We start from the raw sequence: 16,815 nt of genomic DNA, 5'->3' as shown, positions 1-16,815 counted from the left end.
GTCCCTGAGCCTGCTTTTTCCTTCATTTCTACAACTCTTAAAATCCCTCATAAAGAAACCTGCTCACTTGACAAACAAAAGCCTTCTCAAGTACAAACCATGCTGAAGGGAGCTTCAGAGAACCTCAGAGGTATACATCGTCTTTTCACAAAGAGCAAGGCAGTAAAACAATCAATTTTAATAATTTTTGGTTCTATAATCAAGTTGGCTTTTAAATCTAGGACTATGAAGTTACTTATGGACTATGAGTTAATAACACAGTGGGCATGGTAGCACACATATGTAATCCCAGCGCTGGTAACAGATGGGAGGAACAAGGGGTCAAGGTTAGACTCTACAACAGAACAAGCTTGAGGCAGCCTGGACTACTTGAGACCCAGAAAGAAAAAAAGAGAGAAGAGAAGAATAGGGAGAAGGAGAAAGGGAGAGCGAGGGAGATGGAAAGGGGGGAGAGAGGAGAGGAGAGAGGAGAGAGGAGAAGGGAGAGGAGAGGAGGGAGAGGAACTAACCCACTCGCGCTTTGGCACCCACAAGCTTGTGTTAAATCTAGCCTTTGTCAGAGAAGCTTCTAATCTCAACAGCCCGTGGTATGGTGGCCTGAATGAAAATGGGCCCCATAGGCCCACAAGGCATAGCACTAATAGGAGGGGTGGCCTTATTGGAGTAGGTGTGGCCTTGCTGAAGTAGGCGTGGTCTTGTTGGACGAAGTGTGTCACTAGGAGTGGGCTTTGAGGTTTCAGATGGTCAAGCCAGACCCATCCTCCCTCCCTGCTGCCTGCAGATCCAGAGTAGAAGCCCTATTCCAGCACTATGTCTTCCTACATGCTGTCATGATTCCTGCCACAATGATATATGGACAAAATCTCTGAACTTTAAGCCAGCTCCAATTAAATGTTGTTCTTTATAAGAACAGTGTGAACATTGCCATGGTCACACTGTCTCTTTACAGCAATAGAAACCTAATGATGACACCATGGTTAATGCAGAACCCTGTAACTGACAAAAGTGTCAAAAATAAGCAATGGTATAGTACTCTAAACACTACAGCTCTATCACCCACTCCAAGGCTCAGGAAACATCAGAGAAGAAGGTACAGAAAAAAATAAATGTGAGATCCAGAAGATAATGAGACCTGTAAAAAAGGGTATCTTCTGCATGTGACATACAATTACATTCATGAGCTCAATACAGTTGTGGTTATAGCACAAGACCTACACAGACTGGACATTGACATGTCATCATGGATAAGGAAGGCCCCATGAGGCCCCACCCTTCCCTCCAGAACTACTGACGACTAACAGCTGTTGGGATTGCTCTTGCTCTAGAAAATAACTTCCCATCCACACTTGAGCAAGACACTTGAAATTGCCCTGGGGGCAGGGGAGGCGCTATAGATCACCTGGGTACCATTCCCAGCACCTGCCAGTCAGCTTGCAACTGTCTGTAACCCCAGTTCCAGGAGCTCCAACACCCTCTTCTGACCCCCACAGGCTCCTGCACAACAGCACAACATGTGCTTGGTGCACAAACATGATCTAAGGGGTGTGAGGACACACAAACACACACACACACTGATAAAATCAAGCAAAAAAATTCACACATAAAATCAAGTAGACAAAAGGAAGACATGAAGTACATGGGGATGGGGTGCGTGGAGGTATGCAGGGACAACTCAGCAACTGAAAGCACTGGCTATTCTTCCAGAGGGCCTGATTTCAGTTTCTGGCACCCTTATGGTGGCTTATAACCATCTATAACTGAAGTCCCATGGGATCTGATGCCCTCTTCTGGTATGCACACATGGAGACAAAACCCTCCTATCCATAAATAAACATATGTTTAAAAGAAGAAAGCAACGTGAGAAAAGGCCTTCAGTGGGAGGAGAAAGATCAAAGATCAAGGCCAGACATGCTTCTGCATGCTTTAATCCCAGACAACTGGGGCAGAAGCAGGTAGATTTTATGAGTTCAAGGCCAGACCTGTCTACATAATGAGTGCCAGGCCACACAGGGTTATAGAGTGAGTCCCTGACTCAAAATTCAAATATAAACAAAGAAAATTTAAATCTAACTAGGAAACTACTCAAATTCATTATATAAATGTATGAAATTGTCAATTTTGTAAAAAGAAAAAGAACGACTTGAGAGGTAACTGAAAAAACTTAAATATGGGCTGAATTGCATATGCTATTAGAGAGCCATTGTTGATTTTTTTTTTTTAGATATAATGACATCTTAGATATCTAGAAAAATATTTTCAACTTTTAAAGATGCACGCCAAAGTCCTTAAATGTGAAGTAGAGTTGTTTGTGATTTCCTTTAAAGGAGCACAGCCAAAACAACAGTAAAATACAAAAAGGAATTTAGAGGCAAACCAAATACGGCAGTGGGATGCAGGTGAGGCTCTTAGAGCTCGGCTCAGAAGGAACTCCTCATGCCTGCTAATCCCACCCACCCAGCTTCTCACACAGGAGAGCCTGCATCCACTTACCCCAACTTGCTAAGAAGACTTAGTAATTTCTGTGGGGATCAACTTTTTTCCTTTTCTATTTTTAAGCACTCTCCTCCAACTCCAGGTTTTCCCAACACCACCTAGTTATCACCCAGAAGTAAGAAATCACTGTTTTCCAGAAACCTGGTCCATCACCTGCACAGGAGGTCCCAAAGATTCATATGTCAAAGCCCCAATATGGCCACTGCTCTTTGATGTGAGCCCCCTGCCACACCTCCCAGGGGATGTCTTACCTTTCGTGTCCTGCATGACAATTGAGCTGTACTTTAAGAAGGTTATCAGTAGATTGCTGGTCTGTACATCTGCATCCAGTGAGAGTTCCACAGAACTTATAACTGGAATAGAACAAATAAAACACTTAGCCCATAACATACCCACCTAACACTTCTACCCACAGCCAATTTGCCAGCAGGCCAGAAAATGACTAAATAAGCTTTCCCCACAACAGAAGGAGGGCCCAGTGCTTTCCGTAAGACTTTTAGCTGCTCTTACTAGGTCTCTGGAGGCCTCTACCCCACACCCCCCCAGAGCCTGTCAATTTTCTTCTTCACCCAGTGTAGAGAGTTGTTCTCCTAATGCCCTAGAAAAGGATGTTGAGTCCATTCTGGCCCCAAGAAATCGACAATTCAAGGTCCTCTTAGAGAGTCTGTCAATTCTAACTAAAGGAAAAAGTTACCACCCTGACATAAATGAGCTTGACTTTGACGGCTCTCTCACTTCAAATAAAGAGAAATCTTGAGAACAAGTCTGAAGTAGCCAAGAGGAAAGGAGCACGGGCTGGGGAAGAACTAGGTCCAAACTCTGCCCCTTCAGATCGACCCCTCGGGAGGGAACCTAAGACGCAGCATCAGACAGGAAACAGGTGGACATCACTGACTAGCCCCCTGGAGTTGGAATTTTACATGTCCAGCCTCTGTCTGCAAGAAAAGATCCTTTTGCTTACTCTCGCACCCTCTCTGAGTCACGGCCTTAGAGAACAATGGGAAGTCAGACCAGACTGACCCAACCACACAGTTTTAACTTAGCGCTCCCAAGATTCAAAGACTTTACATTAGAATTAGTCAGCTTGTTCAGTGTTTTAAATGTCTAAAACAGAATACATATACAAAAAGAGCCTCAAGATGGCACAGGGATGTTTGAAAACCTATAGCTTTCTGCTATATTTTAAACTATAAACACACTGCTAAGTTTGGGGTATTAGTCATAATATATATTCATAGCCATTATGGATCCCTCTGGAGTTATTACAATGCAATGCAGAGGACATTTATTAACAATGGGAAGCACTGTACATTATGGCTCCACAATACACAGAAAAAAAACCTATGAAAAGAAATTAGCATGTCTAATCCTTGGCTCTTACCCATAATTTGGCTGCAAAGAACAAATACAAGATAAATTTACTTTTTAAATAAATTAAAATATTTCCTAGCCAGACTGAGCTATGGAGTGAGACCCTGTCTCAAACACAAACAAATCCAAAAGGTTTTAATTCATGCTAGAGCTCAATAGCACAGGCTATCATCTCAAACCACAGCCATTTTGAACTCAGAACCCATGATCATTCCTTTGTTATCTAACTAGTAAGTGGAGTTTTACCCTACTCACACACAGTGATAACTAGAAAACTCTCTTACATAATATAGTAGAAATATAGAACTATATGTATTTTTAGTTTACCAGAAAGTCCTCTCATGCCAAGGCGGAGTTGTCAAATGTCAAGTCTGAGCTGCGAACAAATGTTACAGCTAACTGCTGGCTTTTAAAAATAATAGTGCCAGTGACATACCTTTAAATATAACTGGGCTACAGAGCAGCACTATAATTAAAAACCAAAAATTGAAAACAAGGCTATAATACTTTAGGACCCCTACAGAAAGTAAGTTAGGGAAGAATTTAAAAAGAACAAATAAAATAAAGACAGAATCAAATCCCTCACAAATTAAAATCTCCTTCCTAAGCAAGCTTCAGTCCTTAAGTGCTGGCTTCATAGTTCTTCCCAGTAGCTTTTGTCGAGAAAGACAGTCATCTGAAAGTGGGCTGATCTTCCCACTAGAACACTAAAGGCTTAGTGGTTGTAGGTAAGCACAAATCCTGCCATTGCATAATCAAGTGTGTGGGTGAAGTGTTCACAATCAACAGTTTGAAAGGCAGTGCTCTGAAGCATCCAAACCCCAACATCACATGAAACTGAGATAGATATATATACACACTCACACTCACAACCACACATTTATGGCTCTGGATATCCATGGTAACTAGGCAAGCTTCATCCTTAAAGAAGAAATACTGTGTTTCTATTGGCTTATCCAGTGACCTGAATAAACAGATGGGCAGGCAATCCTCACTATGCTTCTTCTCATTAAGATATTTTGGAATTTGGCTTTCAATTCTAAACAGATCCAATTTGCTGTCATAGATCTGGATATCAATGACACCTCCGTGCTGCACATCTCTGCTGTGTGTACTGCCTTAGAATGCAAATGTGCGAGTACCACATAAAAATGTAGGGGCCAAGGCTGGAGAGATGGCTCAGTGGTTAAGAGCACTGACTGCTCTTCCAGAGGTCCTGAGTTCAATTCCCAGCAACCACATGGTGGCTCACAACCATCTGTAATGGGATCTGATACCCTCTTCTGGAGTGTCTGAAGACAGCTACAGTGTACTCATACATAAAATAAAAATAAATCTTCACAAATAAAACATTACTAGTGTTGTTGCTGAGCTCGTGTGTTCTGACATGCACATGAAGGTGAGGGCATGTCTCTCTTTCTACCTTTATGTCCATAGCTAGGGATCTAGTTCAGGTTCTCAGGCTTGTACAGCACACACTTTCCTCACTGAACCATCCTGCCTATGCCAAAGTTGGATATTTGTTATACTCATTACACAAAATGAGCTCAACATTTGAAGAATAACATCAAGTAGTAATGTATATATTTTTAATTGTTTCAGACAGGGTCTCATAAAACCCAGGTTGGTCTCAAACCCACTATATAGCTGAAGATGATCCTCCTGCCTCCACATCCATCACCATGTGCCACCACGCTGACTTTATAAGGTGCTGGCAATCAAGCACTCTGCCATTGAGCTACAGCTGCCACCATATATATAATCAAATAATGTCTCTCCCCTGAGCGTCTCGAGCAACCCGAGAGCTTGCAGGACAGGTGTTAGCCAGGGGGCAGTCACTTTCAGCTCTTTCAGAATTCTAAGACTACCTAACGAGGACAAACCAAGCTTATACTGTTTCTTGGGTTGTGTTTGATTGTTTGGGGGTATTTAAGACAAGAACTCTCTATGTACACCTGGCTGTCCTGGAACATAGTATATAGACCAGGCTGGCCTCAAACACACAGATTTCTCCCTGCCTCTGCCTCCCAAGAGCTAGGATTAAAGGTGTGTCACTGCCACAACCCTGGCTACTCAGTTTTTGAGATGTTTCATGCAGCTACGGCTGGCCTTGAACGGATCCTCCTGCCTCTAGTGCCTCCTGCCTCTAGTTCCTCCTGCCTCTAGTGCCTCCTGCCTCTAGTTCCTCCTGCCTCTAGTTCCTCCTGCCTCTAGTTCCTCCTGCCTCTAGTGCCTCCTGCCTCTAGTGCCTCCTGCCTCTAGTTCCTCCTGCCTCTACTTCCTCCTGCCTCTAGTACCTCCTGCCTCTAGTACCTCCGGCTGCAGCTGCAGGTATGCACTACCACACATAGCTTTAAATAGCTCCTTTCTTTTTTTTCTTTTAAGATTTAGTTTTGGTCAGGTGGCAGTAGTGCATGCACCCAAGTCTTCAGGGCTGGAGTGTTACATTCTCTGGTACATACTGACATGGGTGATGGGAACTGAACTCAGCTCCTCTGGAACAGAAGTGCTCTTAACCACGAAGCCATCTCTGCAACCCCACATGTTTCTTACATGCAGAAGAAAGACTCCATCCAACTATCTTTCCAAATTTTCCTCTGGAACTTCAGAGCCTAAAGCATATCATCACATACTCCTCCCCCAACTTTTTTTTGAGGGGAGACGCATTGGTAACAAGTGTTTCTCCTTTTTAATTATTAATTAGTTAGTTTACATCCCAAATACTGCCCCCCCCAGAGTCCCTCACCCATCCCTACACCTCTGAGAAGGTGGGGCCCCTCTGGGTATCCCCCAACCCTGGTGCATCAAGTCTCTGTAGGATTGGGTGTATCCTCCCCACTGAGGCCAGTCAAGGCAGCCCTCTGCTACAGAATGGGGGGTGGGGGGAGCTTGGTCCAGTCCAGGTATGATGCTCTTCGGTTAGAGACAGTGTTCTTTGCCGCCTGGGCTGGTCTGAAATCCCTGTGCTGAAGCGATCCTTCCATCCCAGACCCCGCATGCCGGGAGTACTGGGCATATGACACAGCCCAGCTCAAACAAATTCTTCCTTTCCTTTTTCCTTTTCTTTCTCTTTTCTGGCTTTTTTCTCCTCCCTCTTGAGGATTAAACCTAGGGCTCATGCATGATGAGCAAGCCCTCCATCACTAAAGTATACCCCCATCCCTTCTTCAATTTAAAGTTGACCAGGTAAACCAAGCAGGCCTTGAACTTATAATCCTTCTACTTCTGCCTTCAAGTAGCTGGGATTACAGATGTACACCAATACTAATTACCCACTTACACAAATTAAAAGAACAATTAAAAGAATTAATAAATGTTCTTTGCTCAACACAGCTGTGCTTAACCCTGAGTGATCTAGAATTAGCCAGGCAGTGGTGTCACACGCCTTTAATCCCAGCGCCCAGGAAGCAAAGGCAGGCAGATCTCTGATTTTGAAGCCAGCCTGGTCTATAGAGTGAGTTCCAGAACAGCCAGGGCTACACAGAGAAACTCTTGAAAACAAAGAAACTAAAAAGAGAGAGAAAGCTCTAAAATCATATTAATCAAGAACACAATAATAAAAGTGGGGGCCTCACCATCAGAGGAGGGCGGTGTAGTCCCAAGCGGTGTGACTGGGGTTGTAGGAGTAGGGCTGGCAGGGGCTGTCACCAACCCCATTTCTGGATGGCTCTGAAAGAGGACACAGGTGGGTAAGAAAACATGAAGTCTACTTCTCGGGAAGTCTCCCCTACCAAAGACGGTTTCCCACAATCGACCTGAGACCGGCAGCTCCCTGCAGACCTGTACCTAGTCCTCCTGAGTGCCTTACTATCAGGGCCCGCTGAGCTAACAAGATGCACTGGGAGTTAGTTTTCATTATGAAACTTGGGTTCCATTATAGATTTTTCTGTTGAGCCACATAAATTAAAAAAAAAAAAAAAACAAATCATTCAGAAGTATGGACTACTTTCACGACCACAGAACTGACAAACAGACATAACAGACCAAGGGAATGGTAGGACCCATAAAAGTGCTGTTCTGAGTCCAGCCTTGCTGTTCCACCAGCAACAACAACACAAAACAAAAACCCAAGAGCATGTGAGCCAGCAAGGTGGCTGAAGGGAAAAGGTACTGGTTGCCAAGCTAATGACCTGAATGACAGGACCCAATGACAGAATAGAACCAACTCACAAAAGTTAAGCAGGAGTGTGTAAAGTGTCAAGGCAGAGGCAAAGAAAGTCGTCCAGTAGAGACAACACAGATGGCCACTGTGTCCTTGGTTTTCCTGGCCACCTCAACTGAGAGAAGAAAGCTTATAAGCAGCCCTTTCCCTTTCCAATAGCTCTGCCAGTCCCTCATCTTTCTCACATCTTCTAAAGCCATTTATGGAATCTGACAGATGAGAAACTCGGCAAGAATAGTAGATAAACTTTCTGACATTATCTTATAAAACTGTAAGGGTCCAAAGCATACCCCAGCACATTGTTTTCAAAGTATAGCTTTACTTTTTGGTTAAAATTCTACTAGTAGATTACTTTAAAAGAAATATACACACCAGGCATGGTGGCATATGCTTTTAATCCCAGAGTTCAGGAGGCAGAAACAGGTAGATCTCTTAGTTCAAGAACAGACAGTCAGGCATACACCATGAAATCCAGTCTTACAAAAAAAAAAAAAAAAAGGGGGGGGGGTGGATATGAAGAAAGAAACTTACATATTTTAAACAGTGTGTCATCAAGATAAAAACCCTTCTGTCTTTTAAGATAGCTTCCATGGGCTACAGTCCTGGCTTGGTTTAGTCCCTTCCTGTGCCAACTACTGAGGATATCCCTGAGGTGTATGAACAAGTATCTTATGTCTTCTTAGTTTCAATGTGTATGCACTATTTTGTCTGTTAACAGCTAACACATCTGGTCAGAAGGCTTTTTGACTTTTGTTCTCTGGAAACTGGTAAGATAATGCATAAGTGACTTGGCCTATATTATCCCCAGTTCTAATTCCATGAAGACTTAGAAAAGAGACGGAGTGACAGAAAATTCCAAAAACTACGTAGAGCAAATAACCTCAGCAGACGCTGCTAGATAAAATGCAGCAGCGTCACCTCTTTCAAAGGGTGACGGAACCAGCAGGTTAGTGCAGCCGCTAACTCTGCATGACCAGTTGAACGCATTCACTTGAGGATAGCACAAAGCAAAGGCAACGGAAGCAACTCCGTTACTACCGCTGATTAACGCAAAGCAGAGTTTAGACAGACACAGCCAGACGGGCTTTTTAACGGAATGAACCTGTGTGAAATTCAAGGGGAGGGCTGAGGAGACAGCTCAGAGAAAGCGTTTGCCTAATATGGACAAGGCCCTGGATTTGATCCCACAACATCACAAAAACTAAAGATAGATAGATAAAATTAAATTTGAAGGAGAAAGGGGTACGGGGGTGGTGTCTCACTTTGTAACCCTGTCTGTCCTGAAACTCAGAGATCCACTTGCCTCTCTCGCCCAAATGTTAGTATTAAGGGTGCAGGCCACCACACCCAGCCAGGATTGGGGTCACCAACCTGAGCCAAAACTGTGATGAAGTTTCGATTTAAATGGACAGCTTCATAGAGCGCCAAAAGAATGGCTTCATTGGTTCTAAAGAAAAAGAGAACAAGTCAGGTTCCTTCCTAACGAGCAGATGACATGGGACACATTCTAACCATCAAGAGCTCCTCATTGCCAATCCCTCCATTCACCCTTTAGGTTTATGCAAATGAACTTAGTTGAGAACCTGAAACCCTAGGACCAGTTCTTCCCACCCCTTCCCAACTAAACCTGTAAGAGGTGGATACCCAGCCCTCGGTCACTTCATTCCAGAGACGAAACTGGTAATGGTGACCTGAACACTCAGGAGGCAGAAGCAGGAGGACTGCTACAAGTGTGAAGCCAGGAAGATTCATACCGAGAGTTCCAGAGCAGCCAGGATTACACATAAAAGATTATGTCTCAAGACCTTTTTTTACGATACTGTCTCATGCTGCCCAGACTGGCCTCAGGCTCACTACATAGCAGAGGATATTTGTAAACTTCTGCTCCTCCCACCTCCACCTCAGGAGTACTGGGATACCAGGTATATGCCAATCACACTCGGTTTATTTAATGTGGATGATCAAGCTGAGGGCTTCATGCATGCTAAGCAAGCACTCTACCAGACCTAGCCTCTAAAGCAAAGATCTTTAAGAACCCATCGTTGCTTAAAACTCAAGAAACACTTCTCAAATCATAAAAAGCTTTTAATCCACAAAATGTTGCCAAAAGGTTCTATTTTCTCCCCACACTGAAGTCCAAGGACTTACTGTACTGAGAGCTTCTCGTGGGCGTCTGCTATGAACATGCTGCCCACCTGTGGAAGGAAAGAGTAACAGCAGGTTTTATGCAGGAGGACAGGCGAGGGGCTCAGCCCCTCAGGACTAAACCCATGAACAAACCATGTCTCTGCTAACAGAGAACAAGCAACTCTAGACCACCAGTCAGACCTTGAAAACTGTAAAAGACTTACAAGTAATGAGTGTAAAAATGAGATTCCTACTAAATCATCAGTGTCAAGGTAGCTGTCAGCCTAAACACTCTCATTGCTGTATGCTTCCTAGAAGCTGTTTAGTGCAGTCAGAAACAAACTCACAGAGAATTTCAAGCTTGTCCTGAAACTCAGATGTTCAAGCTCAGTGTGGGCTATATATGGAGTGGGAGCCAGCCTGAAACTTGTCTCAAATGGAAATTAAAGAAAATAATTATTTAAACTTCAGAGAAAGTAGGCTGATACCAACTATGAAAAGCTTTCAGATCACAGAATTTTAACTTACACACTGTCAGAGAAAGCAAATAAATAACTGACACAAGCTGCCTCTAATACACATGATTTCAGAAGTCAGGTGTGGTCAAAGTGCCTATAAACTAAACACTAAGGGGAAGGATCCGGAGTTCAAGGTCACCCTCAGCTATATAACAAGCTCAAGGCCAGCCTGGATTTCACGAGACTAGGCCTAAAAAATTGAAAATGTCTGAGAACAACATAATTATATCTAATTCTCATAATCAAGTATTAATATAAAATTCAATTTCTATAGCCTATGAGACCCCCTCAGTGATTTATGTCTTAGAGTTAAAGCATTTATAAGATTCTTTTGAAATCAGGCTCTTTTAAAAAAAAAAGGGTAAGGATGAATAGGTACCAGGAGAAAAACTGCCTGGGGGGAGGAACAGTTGTTTTGTGCAGTAAACTCAAGAAACTGTCTAAACTCTAGGGCACTTGTATACTAATGCCCCCCAAAATGGGTTCCAAATTTGCCTACATTTTAGGACCCACTAGGTATATTTATCTCTCCCTCTTTTTTTCTCCTTTTTATAGTTTAATTTTTTTTATTTTTTTTTTTTTACCTTTTTTAAGATTGATTTTATTGCCAGGTAGTGGTGGCTGGCATACACCTTTAATCCCAGCACTCAGGAAACAGAGGCAGGCAGATCTCTGTGAGTTCAAGGGCAACCTGGTCTACAGAGTGAATTCCAGGACAGCCAGGGATACAGTAATTTGAAAACCCTGTCACAAAAATTTTAATATATATATTTATATATTTATAATATATTTGTTTTATTGTATTTTGTGTGTGGGGGTGTTATTTTACCTGTGTGTATGTGTGTGTGCCACATGTGTGAGAGCCACTGGAAATAGAGTAGTGGACAGTTAACCGACAGCCGGGAACTGGAGCTGGGTCCTCTCCATGAGCAGCCAGTGCTCTAACTGCTGAGCCATCTCTGCAGCTCTCTCTCTTTTGTACTTTTGAGACAGGGACTCAGGATGTCCTTTCCCTCTGCCTCTCAACTGCTGGCATTACAGGTATTTGTCCCATTCTAGATTTCTGTCACAAAGATCAATCCCATTGGCTGATACAGCGCTGACGGTTCAGTGCCTGCCTAGCATTCCCAGAGCTCGGGTTCAGTCCTCAGCACCGTACAAACAGAGCATGGTAGTGACATGCCTCCTCATTCAGCTACCAGGGAGCAGCACCAGGGAAGACTCATGGCCACACACGCCTGTGTTCCAGTCAATGGAGCCAACTTATTCTCCAAGCAGAGTCAATTCTTTTTGTTTGTTTGTTTCTTTCTTTCTTTCTTTTTTTTTTTTTTTGGTTTTTCCAGACAGGGTTTTTCTGTGTAGTTCTGGCCATCCTGGAACTCACTCTGTAGACCAGGCTGGCCATGAACTCAGAAATCCTCCTGCCTCTGTCTCCCAAGTGCTGGGGTTAAAGGCATGCGCCACCACTTCCCGGCAGCAGAGTCAATCTTGACCATGCACTCAAGGTGGTCTTGAATATGTAGACTTAGGTAAGCCTCATCTCATCAAGCAGCCCACACAGCAAGACAATTCTTTTTTTTTTTTTTTAAGATTTATTATCATATCTAAGTACACTGTAACTGTCTTCAGACGCACCAGAAGAGGGCATCAGATCTCATTACAGATGGTTGTGAGCCACCATGTGGTTGCTGGGATTTGAACACAGGACCTCTGGAAGAGCAGTCAGTCCTCTTAACCGCTGAGCCATCTCTCCAGCCCCAAGGCAATTCTTTTATTGGTGGTGGGCTTTGGGTTTTGGTTTTTTTATTTTTGTTTGAGAAAAAGAGTCTCTCTACTTAGCTTTGATGGCCTAGAGCTCAATATATTCACCAGGATGGCCTCGCATTCAGAGATCTGCCTGCCTCAGCCAAAGTCTATGTTAATGTGTACCGTTTCTTTCTTTCTTCCCTTCTTCCTTCCTTTGGTTTATTGGTTTTGGGTTGTTGTTGTTGTCGTTGTTTTGAAACTGGGTCTCATCGTGTAGCCCTGGCTATCCTGGACCTTACAGAGATCCTCCCGGCTCTGCCTCCCAAGTGTTGGAATTAAAGCTATACACCATGCCTGCTTCTTTCTTTTTGAAACCAGATTTCTTTATGAAACCCAAGCTATTCTCCTACTTTTCGGCCTCAGTCTTCCCAATGATGGGATTAAGCAGCCACTAAGTCCAGTTGTACTTTTTCTTTACTAATTAATCAGGGAGAGAAAAAAAAAAATCAGTCCTAGAAAAACCAAAGCTGTTTTTTACCCTATTTAACCTGGTTTTGGAACTTACTAAAAATGCTGTGGTTGTGGAGAGGGTACGGCAGCCCACAACTGTAACCTCAGCATTTGAAAGTTTAGGGCAGGGCTGTCCTGAGTTCCAAGTCAGTCAGAATCTCAGTCTGTAACTAGAATTCTTCTTCTTTTACTCATTTATTTATTCATATTTTACGTGCACTGGTGTTCTGTCTGCATGTGTGTTTGTACGATGCTGTCAGATCTGCTGGCGTCACAGATAGTTGTGAGCTGCCAGATGAGTGCTGGGTATTGAACTCGGGTCCTCAGGAAGAGCAACCAATGCTCTTAAGTAAGGAAATGCAGTTCCAAATAAAACCTCATCTGTTCTCTCCTCCTTACACCATTGCCTCAAACACAGCTGAACTCCTGAGCCCAGAGATGCCCACCCCTGAAGTCTTCCTGGACTTCTCGACAGGAGGGAAAAATACAAGCAGAACTTACCATATTTGTTAAAGCAGAAAAAAACCCACTCTGATGTTCTTCTTCCTTGTCTTTATACTGCCTAAAAAGAAACTAAATTAAACTTGAGAATTTTTTTTTATCATGTATCTATCCGACCCTGACATTCTAGGGAATCAGGGCAGAGTACTCTTAGAACGTCTGACTCCATAAATCTGAAGCACGATGACGCTCTAGCCACGGCAGTTCCCCCGCAAGTGAGAGGAACCCATCTGCTCTTGAGGTACTGTGTACCAAAAAGCCTGGCTACTTTGGGAGAGCCTTAGAAAGCAAGCTGCACAAGTGTGAAACTCTCTAGCATATGGCTGATCCCGTTATTGCCCAAACAGATGATTACTTGAAAAGTATGGCAGTGAAAATTCTTTCAGGCTGTGACAGTGAAAACCTTGTTTGTGTTTGAAGAAGGAAGAAAGTTGACTGGCTAAGACATCTGAGGAGATGGGGCATACTTGAAGTTTTAAAACCCAAGTGTATGTGAGGAATATGCAGAGAAGCAAGAAAAATCCTGCAGGCCTTCGTGGGACTTCAGTATTTCTGGTTTCCTCCATGGAACCCCAGACCCTTCCTTATCTATGGGATGAAAACCGAGCATCAATTTATGAGACCGTGAGACTGAGCGCGGGTTCTGGGAAGCTGAGTCACTGATGAAGAAGAAACATTTGCTTCAGGAGTGGAGTTCAGGAATCGAGCTCGTCCTTCACTTGCATAAGGTCCTGGGCCCAACTCTCAGAGGAGAGAAGAAGGGAATAAGGAAAAATTGGCACATCTGTCAAATTAGACTCAACTCAATGCACCTTCTCTTTTTATTCTTTTAAAAATTTTAGCCAGGGGGGCAAGAGAGATGGCTCATCAGTTAAGAGCACTGGTTGCTCTCCGTGAGGACCTGAGCTCAGTGTCCAGCACCCATATGGCAACTCACAACCATTGGTGACGCCAGCAGATCTGACACCAACATCACACAAACATGCCTGCAGATAAAACACCAATGCACATAAAATATAAATAAATAAACCATTAAAAGAAGAATAATTTTAGTTGGGCAGTGGTGGCACATGCCTTTAATCCCTGAATTTACAAGGTAAAGGCAGGAGGATCTCTGGGTTTAAGGCCAGCCTGATCTACAGAGTGAGTTCCAGGACAGCCAGGGCTACACAGAGAAACCCTGTCTCAGAAAACCAAAAACAAACAAAGAATTTTAAAGTGATAATGGCATTTACATGACACACTGGGCAAAAGGATAAAGCAAGCTTAGTATCTATAAGACCAGTGAAATGTTCTATAACAAAATACCAAAGGCTAGAAAAGAACGTGCCTAGCTGCTAAACTAAAGGTGGAGAAAAACTTGATGGGTGCTTTTCCCTGGTGTTAGCAAAAAACCCTTTGGACATATGAAGCTCAACTATAACAAATGCGCCTGCATGCAGCTATGTCTTTATTCCTTTAGGATAGGTTAGGAATTTTTACCTAAGAATTCTAACAAGCCTCTTCCCGACTCACCCCGTTCAACTGAACATTGGCTTTTTTCCCTCTGGAAACGCACTTACCTGTTGTACTCAGATAAAGCCTGAGTGATCACAAGCCCCATTCCCTGGAAGAAAAAAATACAACACTCTGAAATAAGCAAAGAGCCTTGAGGTGTTGGCTGCACTGCTATAGCTCAGCCAGGGAAAACATTAAGGCCCTACAGTCTGTACCCAGGATGTGCTGACTGCGATCTGACGTGAAGGACAGAGATTCTTAGTAGAATTTTGTTTGCTTGTTTTGTCAAAGCAGCAAAACTCCTAAACCAAGGGGGGTTGGGAACATCCTCTTTAGAAAGATTGTTTATCTAATTATTTTGCTTCATGTTCCCATAGACCATTTAAAATTGAGTAACGAGACGAAACAAGCCAGTGTAGGTCACTGAGGTTCACCGGCATCATTTTCACTTCTGAAAAGGCGAGTAAGTGAGAAGACTCAAAACAAAGAGACCTCACAGATTGCACAGCCACAGCAAAGGCGATAGTGTGTCTCCAATTAAATTACGCTAAATCTAGGAAAGCCATTCTCAGGACATAAGAAATCAGGACAGGGAGCTGGTGAGATGGCTTAGTGGGGAAAGGATATTGCTTTGAAGTCTGAAGGCCTGACTTCAATCCCCAAGACCCATAGAATGAAAGAAGAAAACTGACTCCTGCAAGTTATCCTTTGATGTGTGTGTGCGTGTGTGTGTGTGTGTGTGTGTGTGTGTGTGTCTATATGCACACATACTTGTCATGTGTGTGACATATATATAAGACACATGTCACATACACACATAAATACATACATACATATATGCACACAAACACTCACACTCTAAATAAAAAGTAAATTTTTTTGAGACAGGGTCTCAAAAACTATAAAACTAGCCTTGGCTATCCTAGAACTCACTATGTAGACCAGGCTGGCCATGAACTCAAAGAAATCTGCCTGCCTTTGCCTTTCAAGTGCTTAAAGGTGTGTGGCACCAAAGCCATCATAATTTTAAAAATGTAAAGAAAACAAGCAGTAAAGGAAAGAAGCATGGAAGAAGTGTTTGTAAAGTGAGCAGTCCCCTTCCCTTCCCTCCAGAATCCGTAGAGCATCGCATAAAGCTCTATGAAGGCCACAAGGACAAGTCGTACAGAGACTTTTTTAACCAGGGAATTTAAAAGAAATAAAAGGAAGTAAAGCCAAATATCTGGTAGCTTTTTCCTCCCTATATCTAGAAAGCAGATGTTATTTTGCAAAATTTTAAGGACACATATAGCATACATATCTGTACGTATACACACACACATAATGCATACACACCTACACATACATATATACATACATACTTACACACATGTAATACATACACACATACATATATACATACATATACATATATACATACATACACACATACATATACATATATACATACATACACACATACATATACATATATACATACACACACACACACACACACACATCATCATCATCATCATCATCATCATGTCTCAGCCTCCTAAAGTCAGGCTGCAAATTGTATCAAGCTAGTTCTTTTTTTTTTTAAAGATTTATTTATTTTTTATTATAAGTACACTGTAGCTGTCTTCAGACACTCCAGAAGAGGGAGTCAGATCTCATTATGGATGGTTGTGAGCCACCATGTGGTTGCTGGGATTTGAACTTCGGACCTTCGGAAGAGCAGTCGGGTGCTCTTACCCACTGAGCCATCTCACCAGCCCAAGCTAGTTCTTTAAGAAGGAACTTCAGGGCTGGAGAGATGACTTGGCCATAAACAGCCCATGCTGCTCTTGCAAAAGACCCAGATTTAGTTCCCAGCACCACATGATGGCTCACTACCATCTGTTATTA

General features: G+C 43.0%; 1 protein-coding gene across 1 annotated transcript in view; it reads right to left on the bottom strand.

Moving 5' to 3' along the window:
- Positions 1 to 16,815, bottom strand: part of Armh3 (armadillo like helical domain containing 3) — a 182,431-nt gene that overhangs the window by 125,567 nt on the left and 40,049 nt on the right. Inside the window, exons 10-15 of the mRNA XM_021151523.3 lie at positions 14,991 to 15,034; positions 13,429 to 13,489; positions 10,175 to 10,221; positions 9,398 to 9,473; positions 7,440 to 7,533; positions 2,745 to 2,846 (exon numbers count right to left, since the gene is read on the bottom strand). Of these exons, the coding sequence (XP_021007182.1) occupies positions 2,745 to 2,846; positions 7,440 to 7,533; positions 9,398 to 9,473; positions 10,175 to 10,221; positions 13,429 to 13,489; positions 14,991 to 15,034 (424 nt within the window). The remainder of the gene's footprint in view (positions 1 to 2,744; positions 2,847 to 7,439; positions 7,534 to 9,397; positions 9,474 to 10,174; positions 10,222 to 13,428; positions 13,490 to 14,990; positions 15,035 to 16,815) is intronic.

Source organism: Mus caroli, unplaced genomic scaffold (assembly GCF_978045245.1).
Source record: "Mus caroli unplaced genomic scaffold, Mus_caroli_1 scaffold_20, whole genome shotgun sequence".
Classification (NCBI taxonomy): domain Eukaryota; kingdom Metazoa; phylum Chordata; class Mammalia; order Rodentia; family Muridae; genus Mus; species Mus caroli.
Note: the sequence above shows the minus strand (reverse complement) of the source record. Positions and strands in the feature narration are given on the sequence as shown.